At 47.2% G+C, this 24572-nt stretch overlaps 2 protein-coding genes across 7 annotated transcripts in view; one reads left to right on the top strand and one right to left on the bottom strand.

The window, feature by feature from the left end:
* The window catches only part of LOC135366729 (schwannomin-interacting protein 1-like), a 176982-nt gene that overhangs the window by 22444 nt on the left and 129966 nt on the right, over window positions 1-24572 (top strand). The window lies entirely within an intron of this gene.
* LOC135366730 (cAMP-dependent protein kinase catalytic subunit 3-like) overlaps window positions 1-24572 on the bottom strand; it is a 98635-nt gene that overhangs the window by 24344 nt on the left and 49719 nt on the right. For all 4 annotated transcript variants that reach the window (XM_064599582.1, XM_064599584.1, XM_064599580.1 and 1 more), the window contains exon 2: window positions 5148-5313. In XM_064599582.1, the coding sequence (XP_064455652.1) occupies window positions 5148-5313 (166 nt within the window). The remainder of the gene's footprint in view (window positions 1-5147; window positions 5314-24572) is intronic.

Raw genomic sequence — 24572 nt, 5'->3', positions numbered from 1 at the left:
CCCTATCACCACCACCACCACCACCTCCTCACAGACAGATTCCATGGACTCGCCGCAGTGCATATGGCCTTTAGTCTGCAATTTGAACGCATGATCGGATACAGGCACGAAGGCTTATGTTCGAACTGTGCAAAGTCGCGGCGAATATTGTAGACACGTCCTTACCACGAGGCCTAGAGGAACGCTGGGAAGATCCCTACACGATGTGTTATGTTACCTGACTGCGTGTCGAAGCATCACACACCTCTGCACATGGAGTGGAGTTTGCACCCTTAAAAGTGAACTTCACCGCATAGCAAGCTCCTAGCTAACCACCATCCAGAATGATATAGTTACCTGTCCTGCCCGTTTTCAACAAATCAGGGCAGATAACGATATCATTCGAGATCATGGTTGGCTAGGAGCGTGTTATGCGGTTAAGTTCATTTCTAAGAGTGTGGTCTCGTAAAAATGAGACCCAACCTTTTGCTTTTTTTATGCTTGTGATATCGGTTCTGGAAAGATGTGCAGCCGACAGCAGCCGGCAGAGAGTGTGGACACAAAGACTACCTTATTGGGCGCGTTTACTTGCATTACCTGTACAGCGAGGTTCCGCGCTGTATTCTGAGCCCAGACTATCAAGCACAGCTTCCCGCATCGTCAGTTATTTATTCCTTCTAATTAGCGTGGTTCCTGGAGCGTGAGGCTTCATCAAAATCTCATTAAACCGATTAAGTGTTCGTAAATGGTGCCCGTTAATCCCTTTATAAAGTATGGAAGCGTCTTCAACGAGCACTATATACAGGACTGTCAGAACACACAATGTCAGAACATAGATGGACGATGATGTGTTGTGAGGGGAAAATGTGAAATGTCCCCGACAGTGCGTTATAATTAGATGAAGCTAGTCTCTCTTTTTACCGCATAAACAAGCTAGTCTGGAGCTTCAGAATAGTACGTTTTGTGTCGCTGCATAATCTGCTAATGCGTAAGCCACTTACAGAACGAGGATTACGTTTCTAAATTCGAATATGAACATACTACACATGCGTTCTGGGATGCGTCAGAGTATTGTGCTAAATGCGTACACTATAACGAAAAAAAAAAGGTAGAACTTTCTAGCAGTGTGAGTAGAACTGCATTGCAACCAGAGTTGTACTCAAATGGGTAGAAGTGCAGGGGTATACAAACGTTTTAACTGGTATGAATACAATTGGTAGTACAAACAGTTGTGCTCAAAACACTTCAACTGTTATTATAACATAATTATATGTATATACTGTTTGAGGAAAGCTGGCTGTCGGCATCCACGCACGAATCCACACAGCGTGTGGCTTCAACGGGTCCCCAGACACATCGGCCTGCCGGGAAATACCCGCGCTGACGCTGCGGCGAGAGGCGCGCACGGGGCAGCTGCCACCACTATGACCACCACCACTCTTCTCACTCAATCGGCCTGCCACAGGTCCGCCGCCAGACGTCTCGCAGCACCCTCGCGTTTAGCCCAAACGTTGTAGCGGGAAACACACGTTCCTCCACTCCGTCGACCCGAGGATGGAACTCACCCCCACCCAGCGGCTGTCGCTACAGGAGGAGTCGATCCTCCATCGCCTACGCCTCGATGTTGCCCTGACCCCGCTGCTCCTCTCTAAGATGGATAGACGGACGTCTGCGATGTGTCCCTGCAGTGCTGCAGTCGCCAACATATACCATCTTTTGTTGCAGTGCAAGCGGTTTCGCCGGCCCCCGAGCCGTTCTCGCTTCAACTCTCACTTCCCTAGTCCACAGGGAAACTTTCCCTGGCGACGCTGCTGGGACCTGTTCGGCACTCCAGACAGTGGGCGGTCACTCGAGCCCTCCTGCGCTACCTGTAGGACACTGGGCAGTCTTTGAGCCACCCCATCGTTCCCCGACACTTCTTCTTTTCCTTTTTTGCTTCTTTTTTCTCTTTGGGAATAGCAAGTCGGCCTCGGCCTGTCAGACCTTTCCCCCTTTCCTTTTTTATTCTTCTTCTTCAATAAACATATCCCCCCCCCCGTCCATCCACAGGACTGCAGCTTCAGCCGCTATCCTATGGGGCTCCCGCTGCAGTAGGCGGGGTGTCGTTATGTTACACGTGAGGTTTGTGTGCACGTGCTGCAGGGTAGGACCACCTGGCGTTCTTTTGACGTAGTCCGCAAATTTCCGACAGGGTGCATGTGTGGTACTGGAAGCAATGTTTATCTTCCCCACACACTATCGTCCTCGGCAGGGTTTCGACCTGCTACCGAGGTCCTACCCCCCCCCCTTTTTTTTTTTTGCTCAAAACAAAGAAACCACCGAGGCCGTAGCTGTACCTTCCCATGCCAACTGCGACCTTGCTTGATAAGTGGAGAGAGGACTGGAGAAAGAGAGGCTATCGCTTATACCCAGAGAGAACGCGCGCGCCGGTTTAACCAGCCCCCCACAGCTCTCGCAAAATCTGTATCAAAATGCGTGTTACTGCGCACGAAGCAATCCGTGCCTCTCTATTGGTCGGACGCCACAAGCGTTCCCGGATTGGTTGCCAGAATTTGAAAACAGCACTTCGCGCTTCCTCGCCTGCGTGCTGCGTTCTCCTTCGGCGGTTTCATTTGAAATCTGAACGGTGGGCGCCGCGTTGGCGGTGTCTTTCGTTGGGAGGCAAGTGCGTTCGCCGATCGCCGTTTTATCCGTGTATTATGGTGCCTTTGATCTGTTGTACTGTTTCTCGCCACAAGCATCGGTCTACAAAGAGCCAATCGGATTTCAAACTGAAGTGTTGTCGTGAATTCTGGCTCGATGAACATGTTCGAGCGCCGTCAGATCTGCATAGCGGTGACAAGAAAATACGATTCATGAAGCAGCATTTTATGTTTGACGTGTAGCAGGCAAGGACATGATGATCAAGCGATTGTGCGCAAGTATGTGACAGTTGTTCGTTGCTGGGAATAAGCTGTGTTGATATGCGTATTTTGCAAGTTTGAACTTTGTTCCAGTGTGCTAGTAAGCGCTACGCAATGGACTCAGTACGCTCGGTGCATGTATATGTGTCAACCTGCTGATTGTGTCAGTATAAATAAATTTGTTCATTACGACACTTTTCACAGTTGTTTGGGAATCACTGAATAAATTTACGACGTGCATGAAAGCTAGTAGACTTAGAGGTGAGGGGTAGCCGGTACAGGCCAGTATGGAAAGCAGAAGTCAGCAACAGCCAGAACCGGTCGGGATGCGAGCCGGACGGAAAGACTTCTGATTGGAGGATTGAGGAAGCAATCGCTGCACTCTCATTGGTCGTGTGCCCAGTGTTGTGTGAATTTAGCTATACTATGGGCTCTATGGGGAGTTGTGGAGAGCTGGTTTAACGCGGCCCGTACAAATACTGTCGCTCTACCCCCATAGGTAGAATACTACCTTTTTTTCTTAGAGTATACGTATTCGTCAGCTTCACGAGTGTATGGTGCGTGCCATCCTTGTTATCTGAAGAGTAAGATATACGTGCAACATGGCATACTCGATAGCAGTCCCTATGGCTATATAGCAACGTTATTCACAACAAATACGTGGTTGGCTGGCTTGGTGGTGCTAATAGTCATTGTACAACTGAAGCAAACACGACGCGGATAGAAATATAATCGCAGCATTTGCAAAACAGAGTTGAGAGTAACAGTTCTACAACTGGACCAAATGCATATAGACCATCTACAGCATACATAGTATACGAATATTCAGCATATATACGTCACATGCACGTGATATGTACTTTGTTGTATACTTTCTCTTGTGGCATTTTTTCGGACCTTCGTTTGTAGCGTGGGAACCAGTCGCGCATATTCGCATTGAATGAGAAATACGTACCTGCGGAATTCTGCATTCCATTCTGAACTCGAATCGAATACCCAGTTACTCGCTCCGGTATTCGAAAAATCCGGATATTCGTGCTGCCCTTGCTTTCAGTGCATCAGTGCCGGGCTCATCGCTGCCTTTTTGCTTTCGTGCAAGCCGCCAGCCTTCTCGGAGAACTCTAAACAGAACTCCGACCTGTCTTCGCTTCGCACTCACCATTAATTCATCCTCTCACGTTAACCTCTGCGAAGGGGGGGGGGGGGGGGGGTCCTGTGACTATACCACGGGGGAACTTCCCATGTCATCATCACTTCTCCATCATTTATTGTTATTGTTGTTGTTTTCAACAAACAGTGACTTGGGGCAGTGTACTGTCATAGCAGCGATGAATAACCCACTACATCATCGTCCCATTTATGTGTGTGTGTGTTGCTTTCAGACAACCTTAGAAGAGTCCCCCTGCCTACCCAAGCAGCACGACAGCTTGACCTCATATTGACTGGATATTGGTCCAGTACAGCCGATATCCCGTCAATATTGGGCAAATATATTGTGCAGCTTGGGTATATGGAAGGTTCTCCTACTGTGACACCTCATGTCACCCCCGTGATGTATCTGCCGTTGTCGTTCTCCGATTGTATTCTACACTCTTAAAAAAAGGATATACTTTAACTCCTTTTTTGCCACATATATAACACTCTTTTGGAGAGTACAATTACGCTCGAAAGGGTGCCTCCTCACTCCCTTAAGGGCGTAGCATAACACTTTTCTCCCTACTGGAGAGTAATATTACTCCCCGGCAGTGAGAAGGTGTTATGTACTCCCTTGAGGGAGTGAGGAGACACCCTTTTGAGCGTAATTGTACTCTCCAGAAGGGTGTTATATATGTGGCAAGGAAAGGAGTTAAAATACACATTTTTTTTAAGAGTGTATGATGCGTGTTTATCAATCCGATTTTTTATTTTTTTTAATATACGTGAACTAAACGAACAGAATATTTGTTTTTATTTCAGCTGTAGCTACATCTCTGTCCGACTTCGTTGAAGAAAGCACCCGCGATAACGCAGCTAGCATATAGTTTTTAATGAATTTTTTACGTTTTTTTTTCTGTTCTTTCTTTTTCTTCTCTCTTTTTTTCACAGCAACGTATAAAGCCTTTCTGACACATTATGTTGCTCGTACGAAAGTTCCTTGTACCACCACAGTACCGCGGAATATGTGGCTATTTTTCCGTCCCGAATTGTATTTTCATCCCACGCTTTCATATGGCGGAACCTGTCTTTGTCCCGCGTGCTATTTTTGGTTTCGTACGTTGTACTTACATTTGTATGATGAATGGATGGTCGACTTGGAGCAAGATGCTCTTTTCATTTTTGACATGCTCCACCTGCTTTAGCCGAATGATATCCGCGATCTCCAAGATCTTCATCGCGTAATAGGAACTGCTCCGATCCCTGACGAGGCACACCCTACCGAATGTACCTGTCCCTGGAAAGAGAAGGCAAGAACGTCATTCAAATGCACTGCAGGCACTGTAGCCTAAAGCAAAGGGAACGTGCAGATTATCTATACTCTGAGTGGCCCGCCAGAAACAGCAATAGCAAGCGGACCTATAGTCTTGGTTGGCCCTCAGATACATAATTATACCGTCCCTTCTTTCACTGTTTGTTAGTCATATTTTTTTGTCATCTTTGTCTTTAATCAGATCCTTCTTTCACCTTCTTTCACCGTTTGTTAGTTTATCCTTTATTTCCTAATTCTTTGTTTCTTTTTTGATTGATTTTATTCTTCTTTCCTTTATTTTTCTTTTTTCTTTGCGGAATAGCAAGCCGCCGTCCCGTTTAGCTGACCTTTCCCCCCCTTTTTCTTTCCCTTTGGTCTAATAATATATATCCCCTCCCGTTCCCCTGCATTGTTTGGCACAGAAATTGATGAGGGAGAGATAAGTACAATTATACATACGTAACATATTAAAATAATGAAGTAATATTATTAAATTAAAGAAAGTTATATTACGTAATATTTAATATGAAGTGTGCGGATGACCACGAAGATGAAATAGAACTGTGAAGATTAGAAGCAGAAGAAGTATGAAGGGATGCCAATGCAGAGGCGGAAGTGTCTCAGGACGAGAGCCGATATTTCTACCAGAGACTGTTCTTCTTCTGGGCAGAAGGAGGGTTTACAGGGAAAAGCGTCAACGATCCTATTTAGTCCTGCTGAGGGCAGCGCTGCTTGCCGAAACTGCGACTCATCCCACAGTTAGTACTTATAAATCCGTTTGTCTATTTCCTGCGATCTCTCCATTTGCCATTTTCACGCAAAATTTCATGTTCAGTTGGTTTTATTCACGAAGACCGCTCCGTGTCTTCCTTTATTTTTTTTTTTTTAATCTTTGTGCTCGTTAGCTGGGCAGCCTATACATCCAATAAATAAATGCAATGAAACCGAGTACCAAACGAAACGGAAAAACTATGTTATCACGCGGATGTATCCAGAATGCGTCAGAAATCATTTAATAAGCTTGGGGGAAAAAATAGATAACGTGTGCAATAAAACGCGAAAACCCTAACACAATGATAAATAAATATTCTGATATTCCCAGTTTAAATTATGAACGTAAATAAAAAGTTCATATCTTTATTTACACTCGCTCACAACAAAAATTACGATAGAGATGTAAGCATGTAACAAGTTGGTGCCACCAGTTGTTATTTCTTTGAAACGTTATTCTTCTATATGTTCCCTTCCCAATCTAGATTTTCACCGCTCACTGTTACGAAGCGAATTCGTAATAAGCTCCGTATAGATGGGAAGAAAAACAAATCCATGAGCTATTGTTTCAAAATACGCCATCCATGTACAGCTCACAGTGCACCACAATTTAACGCCACCTGCCGAAGAGAGCGCGCCTAAGCAACTTGCACACTGCCACCTGGTTGCTGGCGTCCTCGGCCAGGATCACGTGACTAGGATCGAGCCCGCGACTTGTATTGACGCGATCTCTGTGAGGAAGTCGAAGACAGGATACAATGTTCTTCACTCGCTTGTACAGGCCATGACGATAAATCAACTTTAATGATGAGTGACAGACGAGATGCTGACGCTTAGTGTTGCTACAAATTACGACATTCTAACAAAAAATAACAAATCCTTGTCATATCGTCATATAAATGAATAAATCTACTCCCAATCATAATAATAATAATAATTATTACTATTATAATTCGTCGCATAATGATTCTGCGGTGAAACACCCCATCTCATCGTCATCATCTGTTGTTGTTGTTGTTCTTCATCTAGCGGTAAAACATTTCCCAGAAAAGAAACATGAGCCCTATGTACCTTTTCCCTCCAAAAAGTACGCCCTTCCCCCCCCCCCCGCCCCACCCCACAACCACCACCACCAGATAGGCCACCCTGTTGAATGCACTCAGGCGGCGAACCTTACCGACGCGCGGTCTCCCCCCAATGTCACCGCTTCTACCTGGTAAAGACTCTGAAAGAATGTACAGACGGCGTTATCGATTTAATCGACTGGACGGGAGTGTGTGCTCACTCTGTTCTCCGTTCGTTCGCAGGGTGGTTTGTCAGGATTCGGATGACTTCCAACGCTTCGAGAAGCCTCGCAACCTGAGAGCGGGGGCCGTCTTTGTCGGGTTTCATGGCGTACGCGACTGACCATCTATGCAAACATGTTGTACGAGGCTTCATACACCGGTTCTACCGGCATCTTTTGTGAAAGGACGGGTCGATAACCCATATGCGCGTGACTTTTTCAATTAGATTTTGTTCCACGCATGGCTAGCTGCGTAAAACGGCTGTATTACTATACCGACGTGAGCGTAGAGAGAGAGGAAAGTTATTAGATTGGTAAAGAGAAAGGTAACGCAGGTGCTTCTCGGTGGACATTATTTGGCATGCATTCGTTCGCGTAACGAATTGTCGTTCGACGGCGAGGTAGGTCAGCTGTCACGTGGCCCCGAAAAGATGTTGGGTTGAAAACGTGACCGTGCGATGTTATATAGGAGCCACTGTATGGACTTGCAGAGGGAAAACAATGCTGTAGTAGTACGCAGTTGAGGCACCGTGTGTTGATACGAGCGACATTTCTCAGAATACTCCAGCGGAAGATGCGGAAGACGTCACAGCTTTCTGCTGTCACGTGAACGGGGACGCTCAACGTCGTGTCTTCACGCGCACTGCTAACCGTGGGGAATATCATGCGACATAGCCACAAGATATTCCGTAGCAGACGACAGCAAAAGACGGTGACGGTGTCGTCTGCTAAGTGCGCAGTATACGCCACTCCCTATATTCCGGCACCATGTGAACGCTCATAACACAGGGCGGAACTTCGACTCCGTGAACAGTTTGTTTTTTTTTTTTCGTTTTCTTCCACTCGAATCTTCCGGTGAGGATGCGTGAGGATCGTGTGAAAACACGGACACCAAAACGTATATTTTTATGACACACATACAGTAGGCTCCGTGCTTTCCAGCAATCAGTAGTGATAATGGTCTTCAGTAATGATAATGGTCTTATAAACGTGTCTCAATATAACTAACACGCTCTTCTAATCCTGTCTTTACCCGCCCCCTGCCGTCCTAAATGAAAGGCCTGCGTACCACGTAATGGTTCCAAAACAACACTAACTTCCGATTGCCGCGTGGGGCCCCCCCTATAAGATCAAGTGCTATTTATCGTTGCGACACCAGGTAACCCTCGTCAGATTTCGTGCCGACAGCGACAAGTATCCCCGGTGATGCAGCCATCGTGGAGAGTGACCCGCTTTCTCCTCCAAGCCTCTTGCACGCAGCTGTTTGGATGGCTCCCCGGCGAAGCGCTGGGACACGCCTCGTTTAGCCTGCCCGGTAATCCCACTAATGACGGACCGTATAAGAAGAGGTTCTTCTTTTCGCCCTTGTCCATCGTGTGTCCGCTAAGAGTGGGTCTAGCGCTCTTTTGTGTGCTGATTCTTCCTTCGATGCGACAGCGGGGATTCTGGGTCTGAATTCTGGGGCAGGCGATCGCAAGCGAGGAACCGTGAATGATTTAGAGCGACGGTTTCTTCTAACTGGAAAGGCACTTTAGGAGACGTCTCCTTTACCTTATCTGTAGGGTTTAAAGGTTTTCCGTATTTACCCGCCGAAAAGCACCGATAAACGTCCACCGTTTTTCTACGCGGTCGGTGAAAATAATTATACACCGATAATTATCAGAACGAGCACTTGAAAAGTCTGTCGTATAAATGTTTCTGTTGATAAACGTAACTCCAAGTAGTCTTCGGTCGCTTAGACAAGGAAGACAACGATGAGCAAGAAGCAACAGGACAAGACTTGTCCGGAATCAAAGGGCACGTTACCTTGACACCAACAGAAAAGCAACGGGATAAATCCGTTGCGTCGTTCGCGATTTATGAGCGAACTTCTCCCTCTCTTTCTCAAGAAGCCCGACAATGCGGAGAAGGCCTCCGATTGGTCTCCTCAAACGCTCTCCCGCAATGATTGGGCAAATCATTCGGGGATACCAATGACGTATTGCCACCTATCTTGAGCATGAGAGAAGGGAATGAGCGTAAATTGCTGTTTCGTCAGCTCATAAATCACGGCTGAATTTGATTCCTTCTATATTGCTGTCAAGGTAACGCCATCTTTCATTCCGCGAGGAGAAATTTTTGCAGTGCTCCTTTAAGGCGGTGAAACACCCCATAACATCGCCATCGTGTATTCGTTGTTGTACCAGCGCAATTATGTGCGTGCAGGAAAGCATTCATCTAGAACTTTCCACAAAGGGGCTCCCGTTGTCCCTGCTGTTTACGCTTCTCTTCCAGCGCATAGGAGACCCTCAATGAGTTGATTAGAATCGGTGCACTTTCCCGTGTCTCCGATTGCTGCCAGGAAGACCCTCCAGTATCCCCTTTCTTCCCAGTGGCTTCATTCCCCGGCTATAGTTGAGCATTGCTTGGGAAGACGACAGTATGCTCGTTGTTTGTCACTTTTTCAACGGCCTTATGCGGCTTTATGCATCTATATTTCGGTAGTGTGTCAACACTACGTCCTGATTTTGTGTTTCCTAAAGGAGCCTTAAAATGCCATTTAGGATCGCTCCGAAGCACTGTTTATTTAATCAAGCGCTCTGTGAGTAGCGACCATGCAAGATATTTTGGCGGACGATGCTGTCGTACGACTGTCAACACTATCTAGATAAAGACAGTCCGATCGCTTAAACGACGTGACGTAGACAAGAGTCCGCCAATCACGACCGTTCGGCGGCCGTAGCTATGGAGACGAGCCGCCGTGAGCCACATGGGCAGCCAGCGGTAGCAAGAGAAAGTCTGTGTTAGATGTCTTCTGCTTCGAGTGGCCGCAGCAGACGACATCGCGACTCTTTACACGTCTGGGTGGTGAAGGAGTGAGAGGGGTCGTTAAGCAAGCGTTGTGCACCTAGGTGGCCTTGTCAGTGGCCATTTCAATCTACAAAAAGTCTATGATTGGCTTAGGCGGGAGCATGTCGCCTCCGAGTCACAACGTAGTGCGACCGCATGCTTCAAACTGTTCCTTCCTTGTACGCTGATGCGCGGACTACATTGCCGCTGGCGAAGATGTTCCTCTGTGACTGCGGCTCTTATGTTGCCTCTGGGAATAGAACACGCGCTTTTGCAAGCTGGCTTACGTGGCTCTTTCGACGTCTTAGTTACGATGTTTCCGAAAAAAAAAAAAAAAAAAAAAACGTCGCGATGATGGAAAATATCCTGCACGCTATCCACCTGCACAATTTCAGTCAGTCGAGTCAAGGAAACAAACTTGCTGTGTGCTTCGAAACTGATCCTTGCGGTGTCCTTAAACTTGTGCTTAAACAAAAGGAAAAAAATCCTTGCTGTGTTTAAAGGGACCATGAAATGATTTTCGAGGATTCCGAGTACTCTGCGGGAAACCGTTCTCATGATTCATCACTATCGTACACACATCGACTTTTAACCGTATTCAGTACAACGGGGGCGCAATTATCAGACAAAAATAGCAGGGCGTGACCGCTGGATATATGCCTTCGAAGTGGGCTTACGTCATCGCCATCCAATCCTCTCAGCCAACTGTGAACGACGAGGAAGACACACCCCGCCGGACCACGTGGATGCATGGTTTCGGTTTGGACAACAACGACGTCGTATATCTCCCGTCGAAATCACTTGAAATATGGCGAAAGGCAAATTATCAGCAATTGAGGAAGAGGTTATGCGACACATACAGCGTCTATGGATCGTTCGGTACGCAGCAGCTCGTAAAATGTCACCGACGAAGGTATGTTCTGACGAAGAAGAAGTTCAAAGAGGAAAACGTGCTCCGGTAACCATGCTGACAGTCAACGGCTATATTACATTTCTCGTAGGATTCTGTGTCAACGGTTAGTTACATTCGTGTCTCCAAGTCAAATTAAAACTTATTTAATGACAAAGTATGCAAGCTTGTTTGAAAATTTTGCACTTTGCTCGCAAAAGCCCGTCCGCGAATCGGCAACATGTTCTGTGTATGATGTCACGGCCAGTTCGCCTCGGAGGCGGGCCGTAGCAGCTGCCGTTCACGCCTGTGGTAAATATAGAATATTTTCACTATTTGTACGATTTTCATCTTCATATTTCACAGAGTGAATGCTTTAGTACAGAGGAACTAATTAAAAATGATCGTGGGCTTGTCAAAAATCCTTTCATGGTCCCTTTAAGTGCTGAAAGCAGCGCGGGTGCGATGCTTGCTCAAACCGTCAAAAGTACATTATACCTGCCAAAGCCCTCCCCAACGAAGGTGGCAGATCTTGTCGAACAGAAATAGGGCTTCTCAATCAAAACAAACATTGAGTGAAGAACAATATCTAAACAAAAGCTCTCGAAAGTAGCTCGAGAAAAAGCAGAACGTGCTCTGTTGCACGCGTCAAAAATGAGAGAACGCTTCGGAAAGAGAAAAACCAGCGCGCGGTGGTCTTGGATGTCTGAGGCTGCAGTGATTTCTTGCTGGCTTTGAGACACGGTTGGTGAAGCTAGTTGACGTCAGCAAAATGAGCGACGTGCTTCTTGTGTGCTTAACTCTCCACCCAGTAAGTTTTCTTTTATATCTTAAAAAAAAACTTTTTGAGCTGTAGCAGAGACCTTTGTGATCGAAGCAAGGGCCTCGTGTCCGGATCCGTCGACTCGAACAGAGATTGTTCATGATGGAGATTGATGTTCTGAGGCTGGAACACAGAAGACAGGACAAGCACACAAAGCCTCAAGCACAAGGCAAACACATAGAAAGCCTCAAGCCTTTCTCCGTTCAGATTTTGTTCTCTTGTTCAGCGACAGTCCCTGTTCGAAATGTTGGTGTCTGCCGCCCCGAAGCGTTTGCCTCAACCTGCCTCCACCGGATTGCTGTGTCTTCTATTTTCCCGACGCCTTTGTGGTTTGAGTTTCACACCACAGTGGAGGGTGTCCTGAAGAACGACCTTTTAAATGGTGTACGCTACAAAAAAACACCGTTTCAACACGTTTAAGGAATTGTATTCCGGAAGCCCGCGGAAAGCGTTTCCATAGCAAAGCTGTGTCACCCACACGTCGTGCATTCGTGAAGCGCTGGCAGGCCATGAGGATGTGCTTGTAGAGGAGGTGGTGCTCCTCTACGCGAGTCCTGACCGGCGATGATGGAGTGTAACAGTGGGCAGATGATCGTGGTCTCACGCTAGGACGGTGCCGGCAGAACCGACGAGCCAGCTCGGTAGCGCGTGGCATCAGGGTCATATCGTCGTCGTCCACGGGCCGTCACATCACTCCCCCTCCGCCTCAGACGCGGAGCTGTGCATGCGGTTGATGTCCGCGTCGATACCACGAAGAGGAGAAGAGGACGACACATGGACGAGGGACCGCTGGGCATACGGCTTGTGGTTATGGCAGTCGGTAGAGCAGCTGCATGATAGTGTGGGCAAGTGCGGTGTAAGCCGAGCGGGTTCCAGTGAAAGGCTGAAGTGGCGTGGGCGACAGTACCGCAACCGGTACGTGAGCGGTGAACTCGAAGGGTTGTCGCCTGGGAATATCTGTCCTCACGCTAGGACGGTGCCGGTAGAACAGACGAGCCAGCTTCTTTTTCTTCTTCTTCCACCTCAGAGCAATGGCCGTTAGCCACTGAGGGCGATTGGCCAGGGCTAGTCATGATGTAACGCGCGGAGCGACCTCAGATATCAGTTACGATCAGATAGTACAAAAGCAGCCACATTGGACGCTACGGCCCAGCTCCACCCAGCAGGGTCACATCGTCGTCGTCCACGGGCGGTCACATGCTCAATGGTGGCCGAGCCAGCGCAGGCTTTGCACAGCATTGAATCGGTGAAGCCCAACTTGCAGCGGAACAAAGGGGTAAAGGCGATGTAGAGGTCGTTAGAAAGCTCAGGGTGGACGCCACTCGCTGGCTACCACGGAGGCTACGCAGCTGCAGCGGGGGCGACAGGGGACAATTGTTTTCCCCGACACTAAATCAGGGAAGATGCTCTCGCGTCTTGCACTGCTCAAAACTGCGATGTGCACGACTTGACAGCCGAGACCGTTACTCGTAAATTGAGAATGAGGGGCGGAGAATTCCGAGGAACTGCTGCTGTCAAAATTTAAACCAGTCCAACCAGGGGCTGATGAAGTTTGAACCAGGGCTGCCCGATTGGCCATCCCAGTTAAGGTTGTGGCCCAAGTTGTCACCCTTTTTAAGGGGAGTCAGAGGGTGAGAAGGGAGATCTGAGCTGGACAACGGAGTCGGAAAGTCAGGACTCGACTTTTCCTCCGTCATGTGTTATATTCGACTCTTGTAAATATAAGTTGTAAATAAATCCCTCGTACATCACGGGAACTTCAGTCTCGGCTCCAGTGCAGTGAAGACAGGTAACAGGTCCAGTATCAACCGGACCCGGGAACGACGATTGGGAAGAGATCATCAACGACTCCTCCATGTTTATCATCGTCGGGGACTCCGGCTGGCGAACATCATAAGGTCATCATTCATCATACCATTTCTACTGGCGACGTGTGGACAGTGCGGGGTCAACCGATTGGGGGAATGACCACTGTGCGATTTCTTGACATCACTGTTCAACGGCCAGGGTCGACACCATTGCTGAAAGACCGGATCGCCTACCACCTTTTGAGAGTATGTTGGGAACGATTTTGGGGGATGCGGTGAGCCGCTGCAGCCACGAAATCCGCTTCTTCGTTGCCTCGTATTCCAATGTGGCCAGGGATCCACTGCAGAGCAAACCGGTGCCCTTTCGCTTCTAGTGTCTTTTGTGCCTTTAGGATCTCCACAACCACTGCTGCCAAAGATCATCGAATATACCCATGTTCGCTACGCACTGCAGGGCCGCTTAGATGGACTCGGCAGGTATAACAAAGGCCGCAGAAGATCCGTCGCTGGAGGCACCTGTTAACACCGCGGTATGGTTGCTGTATCTTTTGCTCATCATTGCCAGCGTGGTGTGTCTGAGGACGGGAAGTGGGGTTTCATTTTTCTTCCTGTTGACGTCAGAAATATGCGCGAAATGGATGGCTTTGGAAGCGTCCACGGGGGAACAGCGGGGGGCGGAGGTGCCACTGTGAATGAAGGAATGTTTGGCGATGCGTCCCTGATGCAGTGGAAGGCTATGCTGTGTTGCCGCTTACGGACACGCCGGGGTGACGCCGGCGGTGGGCGATCAACCGCAGATGTTGGCGAGCAAATTCTCTACGACGAATGACATCAGTTGGAAACTCCTTGGCTTCAACTAGGCCGCAGGCTCCCTACACACCGAAGTTTATGTTGTACGATGTTCGAGATATTACATGCAATACAGGCAAGCTGTATAGCATTAGCTCACGCACGAGTGCTTTATGAGGCAGCAGAAGGGTTCGTTCGTTCGTTCGTTCGTTCGTTCCCCATCGTATACCGGAAAACTGACGGACGGCATTTACCCACCGTTGGGCTCTTGTGGCAAGTTAGTCCATGTGTCTGCCATGAAAGGTTGCGGTCCAAAACGACTCCCAGAAACCTGTGATGCTTCGCTTGTTTGAGCAGGTTGTCCACGAGTTAGCGCTGGAGTCTATGGATGTGCTTTCGGGTGAAGGGGTGTACTGCGCTTTTCTCCGCTGAAATATTCATTCCTGTACCACGTAGAAGCTCCCAAGGCCGTCTAATGAACGTTGCAAGCGATGTTGAATTGCCAGTCGGGACTTTCCGACAGTCCAGATATACACGTCATCCGCGTATAGATATATATGGACGCACTGACCTTTCTGGGGATGCAGTTTTTGAGGCGTTTCATGACTATGTTCGATGGCAATGGACTTAAGACACTTCCTTGAGGAACACCCTGTGGTACAGTAAGTTTCTCTCTGTTTCTCTTCTTCTGATGAGAATTTCTCGCTGTTGCAGGAAGTCGGCAATCCACAACAATGCTACTTGAGCGCAAAAATAAATTATGTTAAGCACATTTAATGTTACAACATGCGTTGCTTGCGACTATAATGCGCGCATATGTTCGACCAATATGTGCACTTTTACCGGCGGGCCACCTGGTGAACAGGAAAGAAAAAATATAACCCCCTGAACAGCACCCTGTCTCACCCCCAAATTCATATCTAACAACAGCACCCCCTTTTTTCCTCCCTGAGTCCAAAAAAAGGCATTTAATCCGAAAAAAAAAGCCAGACGCTACATGCAAGTCTTCACGCTGCATCTTTCCACGTCTGTATCAATGAACACAAGGATAGCATCATCTTCCTGGGAAACTCGAGTCCATTGCAGCAAGAAAAGGACCTTACGCAAGCGTCGTTGGTGCGGGCAGGGTGCCACGATTTTGTCACTGCGTCGAACGGGAATAGACTTACTCCGGAACTATACGGGTTTTAGCGCCAGGCACGTTTCCAAATGCAAAAGACAGCAGAGAGTGCTAAGTTGACAGCGTGGGGGGGCTTACTGAGGCCAATGCAACCTTGTGCGTAAGCGCTGTCAATCATTATGCACCGCTGCTTTTCGGGGGCAGTTTAATGATGCGATTGAAAGAAGCAGCGGTTCCGTTTTTTTTTCTTCCTTTTTTTTTTTGTCTGCCAACGGGGATATAGAACGGAAGTATACACAGGGCGTTATAGTTTGCTATTTTTGTAGTAGTCTATACTATTTTTCTGTACTATATATAGGACCTCGATCCTTATTGTGAAGGGGTTCATGATCTCATTCCCCACATCACCACCAGCAATGTGGTACAGTATGGCCCCCTGGCGATGAAACTCCTCATTCATCATCTTAAAATAAAGTTGTTGTTTTTGTTGTGTACCATATTTTTAAATGAAATATCGATACGCTGTAATTCTGCACAGGCTTCGCCTCAATGCTGCCTTCGCTCTACAATTCAAGTACAGGAGCGGATGCTGTGATGAGGAGCTTAGGATTCCAATTGCATGGTAGACACAGAGCATGTCCTTACAGAATGTCGGACATACGAAACGGAGATGCAGATACTGCGTGCTCAGTTGAATAGTATCCGCATAGGAAGCCCTTCAACGTGGCTGCAACTAGGGATGAAAGATGAAAGTCACTGAAAAGGTTAGTCAGCTGTAAGACTCGAACCCACATCTTCTGGATTACCGGTCCAGCCTCAGAACATCAGTTCTCTCATGTGCAACTAGGGGTTATCGTCTGAATTCTGCCCAACACCGTCAGGGTCACGTGTTACTAATGGCCAGCGAACCAGCGGCATGGGCGAGCGGTCCCGCTTGTTGGTGGTAGCCAAGGTCGTGCTGAAGACTGGGAGGTGGTGGGTTCGAATCCTACCACCTGCTGTGCTGTCTGAGGTTTTCCTTGGGTTTTCCGAAGACTTTCCGGACGAATGACGGCACAGTTCGCCCTGAAGTCCGCCCAGGACGCATAGTAACACCCCTGTCCCCCACTCCTTCCTACTGTCCTCTCTCCATCCGTCCATGTCTGTACGCCGCTCATAGTCACAGTTGCTTCGCGGTGCTAATACGGAATTTAAAAAAAAAACGACCAGCGGTTTGCTCCACACTCTTTAGAGTTGTACTCTGTTTTCCATTCACCCTCGGTGCTCCATTTCGGGGGGGTTTTCTCTTCATTTCGTTATTTCTTATGTGACCTGGTTGGTTCGTTTGTTTAAAGGAGGAAAAATATGAAGAGGTTAGCCCAACTCTACATTGGCGGGCTACTCCGGTACGCTTATGTGGCGAGGCGTCGCTACCGGATTTCTAAAAGCCTGTGTGTTCGACTAGAGTCCTAAGGAAGGAAATCACATAGTGGACCACAACTTGCCGATGGACGGCTTGCCGGTCACCGTGTACTTTCTTGATGCCAAGAGGTCCATAGAACTGTACACACGTGTAAGGGGCTAGGGTACTGCACCTCAGCGTGAACCACCCCACGTGATGATCGTCATGTATTTTGTTGTTGTTGTTGTATTTCTAACCAGACTCCTTGTGACGTGCATATGGACGTGAATGTAGGGCGACAGACAGACCTCATGTAACCAAGGCGACGGAAGGAGGAGGTGCGCGTTTAAGCTTGCGTCGCCTCCGTGTAAGTTTAGCCGCGAACTCCGTTTCGTCGTTCCCGTTACGAGCACAAATACGTCATGGGCAGACAGCGTTTCGCCTGGTCATGCAGCAGAAAAGGGGCCGCCAGGCTGTCTGTCACGGGCGAGGATATTTATGCAAGACGCTCGCTGGTGGCGGTGAAGTGGAATAACGAAGCAGAACAGACTGCTTCTGGAGGTCAAAGTTTTTGGCGAAGCGTCAGGGTTTCTTTTCCCCCTCTTTTTATTGGTTCCCTTATTTGCTTGTAAGCACAACTTCAGGATGTGCATCAAAGAACTTAAATAGCTTTGGACGTACCTATACGGCATAGAATTCGTGTTGGTCATACAACATTAAATAACACCCGCTTATGCGAAAATGCTGCAGGATAAGTTTAATTGGATTGGCTTGAATTGCATGAATGAAAGACATGGAGCTGGTGGGACAGCTACTCCACAGGCGAATGGTTAGTGTTGGAGTTGAAGTTTAGGATAGGAGCACGTATTTGCTATTAAAAACGAAGCTGAGAAACACGCATTCGCGTGCTTTCAGAAGAAGCACGTACTTACCTCGGTTAATAACAGCTTCCTGACGATCATAATAGCGCTCGCTTTGCTGGGCATTTCGAAACTACGTCCCACCGAACCGAAAGCGAAACGCAGGAAAAAGAGAAATAGCAAGTGCACGCACGAACGAACATGGGACGGCGCGTGGCAGCACCACCCAGGCGCACATGTCCCTGTAGACCCCGGCGATACATGTTTCCCGAGCCGTGACGTATACTCTTGCTCCAACGATATAAACAAGTCTCTTAGCCTACGTTACTGAGTGGCCATTATGAGCAGATCAGCTTTTAGATATTCACGAGATTTAGAACCATAGTGGCGCTTCATCACTATAGCCTATATTACAGTGTTTCCAACCAAATTCCATGATCCTACGGAACTGGTACCATTGCCAATCCACCTGTCTTACACCCTCATTCTCCCAAAACCAGCGGCATGGCCGGGCGGATTAAGGCGTCAAGCTCGTTGGTGGTAGCCAATTAGGCGCGTAGCTGAAAAGTGGGAGGTGGTGGGTTCGAATCCTACCACCGACTGTGCTGTCTGAGGTTTTCCCTGGGTTTTCTGAAGACTTTCGAGACGAATGTCGGCACAGTTCCTCCTGAAGTCGGCCCAGTACGCATACTAACCCTCCTGTCCCCCACTCCTTCCTGCTGTCCTCTCTCCATCTGTCCACGTCTGTACGCCGCTCATAGCCACAGTTGGTTCGCAGCGCTAACGCGAAATTAAAGTAACTTGCGACATTCAACGGAAGAAGGAGGACTCTTGTACAATGATTCGACGTCAATTCGGTCCCCTGTGTTCACGCTACGCGTACTCTGACAATTGCCCCGAGGCTTGTCTGGAAACTTTTAATTATTTTTCTTTTTTTAACAGGATAGCAAAGTCGACCTTCCGTTTGACGGGCTTTTCCTCTGTGTCCTCCTCCTCCTTTAGTGGTGCGCTTTAGCTCGATGACTTTTTAGATCAGAGGTCAAGGGCTTCTGCGTGTTAGGATACGCCTTTTTTCTCTGGAAAGAGGTCGCGCATGCCTCGTTTAACGCATTATGCAACAACAGAGACATGGTGACGAACTGATGACGACGATACGAAGTGTTTCACCGCAGCAATGGTGGTAACATACCCCATTAGATGTGGGATATTATATGATTGTGGCGTGAATAAAGTAGATCGAGCACTGTCATCGAGCTTACAACATAAACGTATAGAAAATGCATTACTTACATTACATACAATACAACACCAGCAACAAATACACGATGACGATGCTATGGGAGCGTTTCATCGAATACAAATACAAACCGAATACAACATGAACCCACAATATATATCCCATCCGCAAATGCATTGCGATAGCTTTTTTTTTATTTTCTTCCTGTCTGCCAAGTATGTCGTTACTGAAGCTTACGTATGAAGTCATTTCCTCTTTGTAATCTAGGAGGATCGAGGGAGAAGACAAACTTGTTTTCGAATGAGAAGCACGTTTCGCACGGGCTCCATCCGTGCGTGAAATATTAGCGCGCGCGGCGAGGAAGAATCCGTTGCGGTTCTCATTGCTTTTTTGACTTGAGACGTGGAACAAGTTTAGCGTCGACGCAAGCCGGCGTGAGGCATTTCCCGATATAGCTATCAGATTGACCTGATAGACGTAAAAAGGGGGTAATGCGCTTTTACGGAGTTTGGTGTTGAGTTGAACAGCATGCGACGACTTGCCGAAATGACGTATTGACGTGCTGAAAGCTATAACAAGAAGAAGAAGACAATGTTGTGGGGTGTTCCACCATTAAAGTGCAACTGCAGACATCAACTAGTATTGTAAATCAACTCCGTTCAAACTTCAAAGGATTACTACTCAAACTTCGTAGTTTCGGACCCTCCAAGGGTAACCGACGTCACCGCGATCTCTCTCGTCTATCTCCTAGCAACAGCGTGCGCGCAGCTTCCCGGTCTGCGCTCCCCGCCTCACGTTGGAAGACTGCCATCCACGTGCTGCCATCAACTTTGGTCATCAGGAGACTGAAATCGGCGTTGCGAGAGCAATGTTTCCAGACGATTGATGCCATGCTTCTGAAAACTAAAAACTAATTTTGTGATAATTTCGCCTCGCATAGAGAACCAATACTGTAGAAGTGTTTTTTTTCGCGCGGAATTATTTTTCGCGTTTTTCGCGCACACCTCCAAAATCGCGAATTTAAGTTCCCGCGAATAACTCTGGCCATATGAGGGCGAAAATCGTTCGGCGTTCGACACTATACCGTGACTACCTAACCCTTTCTACTCCATGTAGCGTAGGCAGTTTAAGCAAGCGCAGAAGATTGTTTTATCCCATCAGGCAAGATGAAAAGAAATGAAAATTCATCATGCTTTTGTTACTCCTATAAACGCTTTGCAATATACATGCAATATACCACTATACCACGAAGCCAGAACATGCCTTTCCCCGCATTCTCAAAACCAGCTTGAATGATAGTACCACATCTCAACCGAACTGGTCTGTGCCCCGAGTGATAATTAATGAGAACTGCTAAAATAAACTGGCTAACTTGCACACGGCCAGTACTATGGCCTCCTACAGGGTCCCTAAAGGCCATTTGACAGGGCCTTTCCTCCCATCTCTGTGAGGAGAAGAAAGGAAGAGACCTAGAATGCCGTAATCCACGTGAACAACGGATGTCTTAGTACGTGCCGAAATATGCCCGAGTATTGACGGCGGCACGATATGCAAGAGCAAAGCACTCCCGGAAACCTGTGTCGCGAATTTAAGTTCTCGCGAATCAATCCTCAAAGCAGCTCTGTTCGAAAACGCGAAAATATTTTCCACGCGGAAAAAAACACTTCTACAGTATTTTGAGAGACACGAGGTTTAGTGGCCACTTACTCTGTGGTAACTTACCCTAAGTACCGCATATCCCATTGCCCGTGAGTCGGTGTGAATGGTATGAAGTTGTGGGGAATGGTACAAGAGCTAGTTGCAGTTCACTGGGCTGAATACCACCGCCTTCATGATCGTGTCATTAACTAAAAGTTTTAATTTGTTCGTTCCCTGTCTTTCTTTCCTTCCTGCTGTGCGTTCAATTTCCTTTGTTGTGGTCGTTATCTATCGGTTATCTCTCTAGTGATTATACGTTGCCAACGGAACATTTCAAACTGTCCTTGATTTGATTTAAAAAGAAAAATATAGAGATGTTGCCCGGTTTCCAAACTGTAAAAGACGCGGATGTCGCGGGAAGGGCTCATTTGAATGTTTCAGGAACAAATACAAGGAGACAAGATTCTCAGCTGCACCAGTTGCTGCACCAGTGGACCAATGAGGTCGCACGGCCGGCAGCCGCAGAGGCAGATTTGTAATGCGATCCGTCCGGCAGGTATTAAGTCCATATGATAGAGATTCATAATAAAGCGTAAACCGCACACACGTACCTGGAGCGCGGAAACGCAGCCTTTGGTGCGGTTTGCGCCTGTGGCCATACATTGGCATCGAGTCTCGCGAGCCTATCTGCGGTGCAAGTCGCGATGAGGGCGTCATCCAGACATGTACATAATACTGTGGAAAAGTATTCAAAACAGTATACTAAATACTCCGCGTAAAAAGTATTTAAAATAGAGGACAGAATACTCAAAGCTGAAAGTATAATTTGAGTACAGTACTAAATATTCTAAGAAGTATTTAAGATACTCTTTAAGGTACTCTAGTATTAGCAGTAAGTGAAACGCATGTTCTGAACGCGGCCGTACAAATGAAAGGAATAAACTTGAAGCGTATCTTTTATTTGCAAGGTCTTTGGTGAACACAAGTAAACTTTAGTGGTCTGTTCTGACCCAAAACTTCGTAATCCCTCCTGTATGTCAGCTCGGGGTCGCTCAACCTCTGGTGCTTGTTTATTGCCTTGCTGTTTATTGCTCTTGTACCTTATCCCCTGGGGATTCACCTGGCAATATGAATACGAACCGTTGTCTGACGAAGGCGTCGGGCTATTGAAAAGCAAGGCCAAGCGTGGAACCAGCCTATTGTACAGGAGGATAAATGACATATGCGCGAATTCCCCCACCCCTCCCCCAATGAAAGAAAGGAAAGAAGGGGTCAATTTCCAGTGAGATGAAAATCTGGACGCGGCGGTGAAGTGTGCTGGATACGGCTTGACGAGGAAGGAAAGTATTTTGAGTACTGAGTAGCAAATACTAAAAAAAAAGTATTTTCAATACTTTAAAAATACCTGTCTCAAAAAGTATTGAGTAGAGTACCAAAATACCGGAAAAAGTATTTAAAATACTGTATTTTGAGTACGTACTCAAGATACGTACAAGTCTGGCGTCATCCTCACATGGCAAAGTCTACAATAACGCGACGCTAATGTGGTAGCGTTTTGGAGCGAAAAAAAAAAAACAGAGAGAGGGCCCAGGCATTTTGCTGCTTTTGTTTTCAGAAGGAATATTGAGGATTAAGTAACGTGGAAGAATGGCTCACAATAGTTCGGTCCGACTCAAGCTCGAGAACTCTCGAACCGTGCCCTAGCCGGAAGTGAAAACTACTTTGAGGCCCGATTTCGGCCCGGGTTTTCGGGCTATCCCGGCTCTTTGCAGCGCCCCAAGCTGACCTACCTGCAGAGCGTATTAATAATAATAATAATAAAAAAAAAGGCACTGTAAGTACATGTACCTTTCACGTGTCTTCGCGGGTACCACGTCAAGCACACCAGGAGGCGGACCGCTCTGCGATACCACGCCGAGGGTCAACATCAAAACAAACAAACGAACAACAACAACAAAAAAGAAAAAGAATAACAACAACAGAGGTTCAACTATACTTCACCGTATTTAAACCCTGGGAACGAGAACTCAGCCGAAACGTGCTTCATCTATAGTGTCGACACACGAACACATAGGCCATCAATCAGTCGTTAAAACGCCAAACGCTGCCCATGCCCCCAAAAGAACTTGGAAATCGCCGCCATGAATTCGTCCAGGGACCAAGACGAGGAATTATGTACTTGGAACACAATGGATTACTCCATGCAAGTACGTTCACGTCTTACCCTATAGTGTTGTCCATGAGGGACTCGACCAAAGGATGAAATGTTACTCTGGAGAGCGGCTAGAAATCTACGCGAGTTGCTTTTTCCAGGAACATAATAATGTCAGCAGAAAGAGACGAGGCTTTTCCACTATCAATTTTCATATAGGCAAAACATAAGTCGCACCACCTTTCTTGTGTGTGTAACGATAAAATAGTTTTAGAAGCGAAATCAATTTCCATTTGAACTATACTCCCACTTTCACGAACTCTAGCTTCTTCTCGTGATAAATACATGAAGTTCCTTCCCTGTCTGCGATATTGCCGCCTGGCTACACCTTATTCTCTGTCGTCAAGCCCACCTACGCACTATCACTATAGCGACATTGTTCCTCAGTCTTTCAATGGTCCTTACTATAGTTTCAACTTCTTTTATTCGCAACATAAATATCCTTCATGGCTCCAGCCCATAGTGTATATGCCCACTACCATTCTCTTAATATTCTATACATAGTATAGCGGCTTTTAAAACACCCCATTACCAGTGGAGGCAGGAAATTCTGTAAAGGGAAACGAATTCAATAAGGCCACCATTATTCTCCGCTTTCAACCGTAATTTAAAACTTATCCAGATAGCGACAAGAAAAACTAAGAATAGCAACAGCGATCGAAAACCCTCAGGATATGAGTCCCCGGTTCCACAGCGCTTTTGGAGAGATGGTTCTGTGCACTGAATGCGAAAGGTTTATTCAAGGGGTTGTGGCTCATTGCAACCTACATACATTGTACTACTATACATGCCGAAGTATACTGACTGAAAACTCAGTTATTATTTTCTCCTTGTTATAATATGCAGGCTGTCTTTTTTCATTCGTTGCAGCTTTGAAGAAAAAAAAAGTTGTGAGTACAGGAGAGATACCGTTTTTGCAGGTTGGTTATTCGGTCAAGGCGAACATTCTCTCGAAGAGAGTATGTAAGTAATAGATGGCTGGTGATTACAAAAAAAAATTCATTAAATCTTTAATAAGTCTTTATTAGTTTTGCTCCGAGACAATCTTCGTTGTTAGGCATCCGATTTTTAAAAATACTGAAACAGACTTTCCAGGCGAATGTCGGCACAGTTCCCCTTGAAGTCGGCCCACGATGCGTACCAACTCCTCTGTCCCCCCACTCCTTCCTGCTGTCCTCTCTTCCTCTGTCCACGTCTGTACGCCGCCCATAGCCATAGTTGCTTCGCGGCGCTAACACGGAATTTAAAAAAAAACGAAAACGAGCACGTGTGTTGAACTATCCGTCGTCGAATGGCGCTGCCGCAAGTGAACGAAAACCGCGCACATCAGGAGCGCAGGGAGAACTGCGCTAATTCGACGTCAGAGGGTCACGTGCTTTGGAGCGCTGGAGATTATTGGACTAGGTGTGGATCTGTCTGGGGCCAGATCGACCGCGTTGCGATCCAGATAAGCCACCGACAGCGAAGGTCATGTACCCTCTGCGCTCCTGATGTGCGCGGTGTTGGTTTCGGCTCGATCATTTGCGTACCAAAATTCGGTTTTCAACGAGGATTGACTTCCAATCTGCTGTCTCACTTTTGCAGTAAAGCCCCTAACTAAAG

This window comes from Ornithodoros turicata, chromosome 8 (genome assembly GCF_037126465.1).
Source record: "Ornithodoros turicata isolate Travis chromosome 8, ASM3712646v1, whole genome shotgun sequence".
NCBI classification, from domain to species: Eukaryota; Metazoa; Arthropoda; class Arachnida; order Ixodida; family Argasidae; genus Ornithodoros; species Ornithodoros turicata.
The sequence above is the reverse complement of the archived record's forward strand: the minus strand, read 5'-3'. Positions and strand labels throughout refer to the sequence as shown.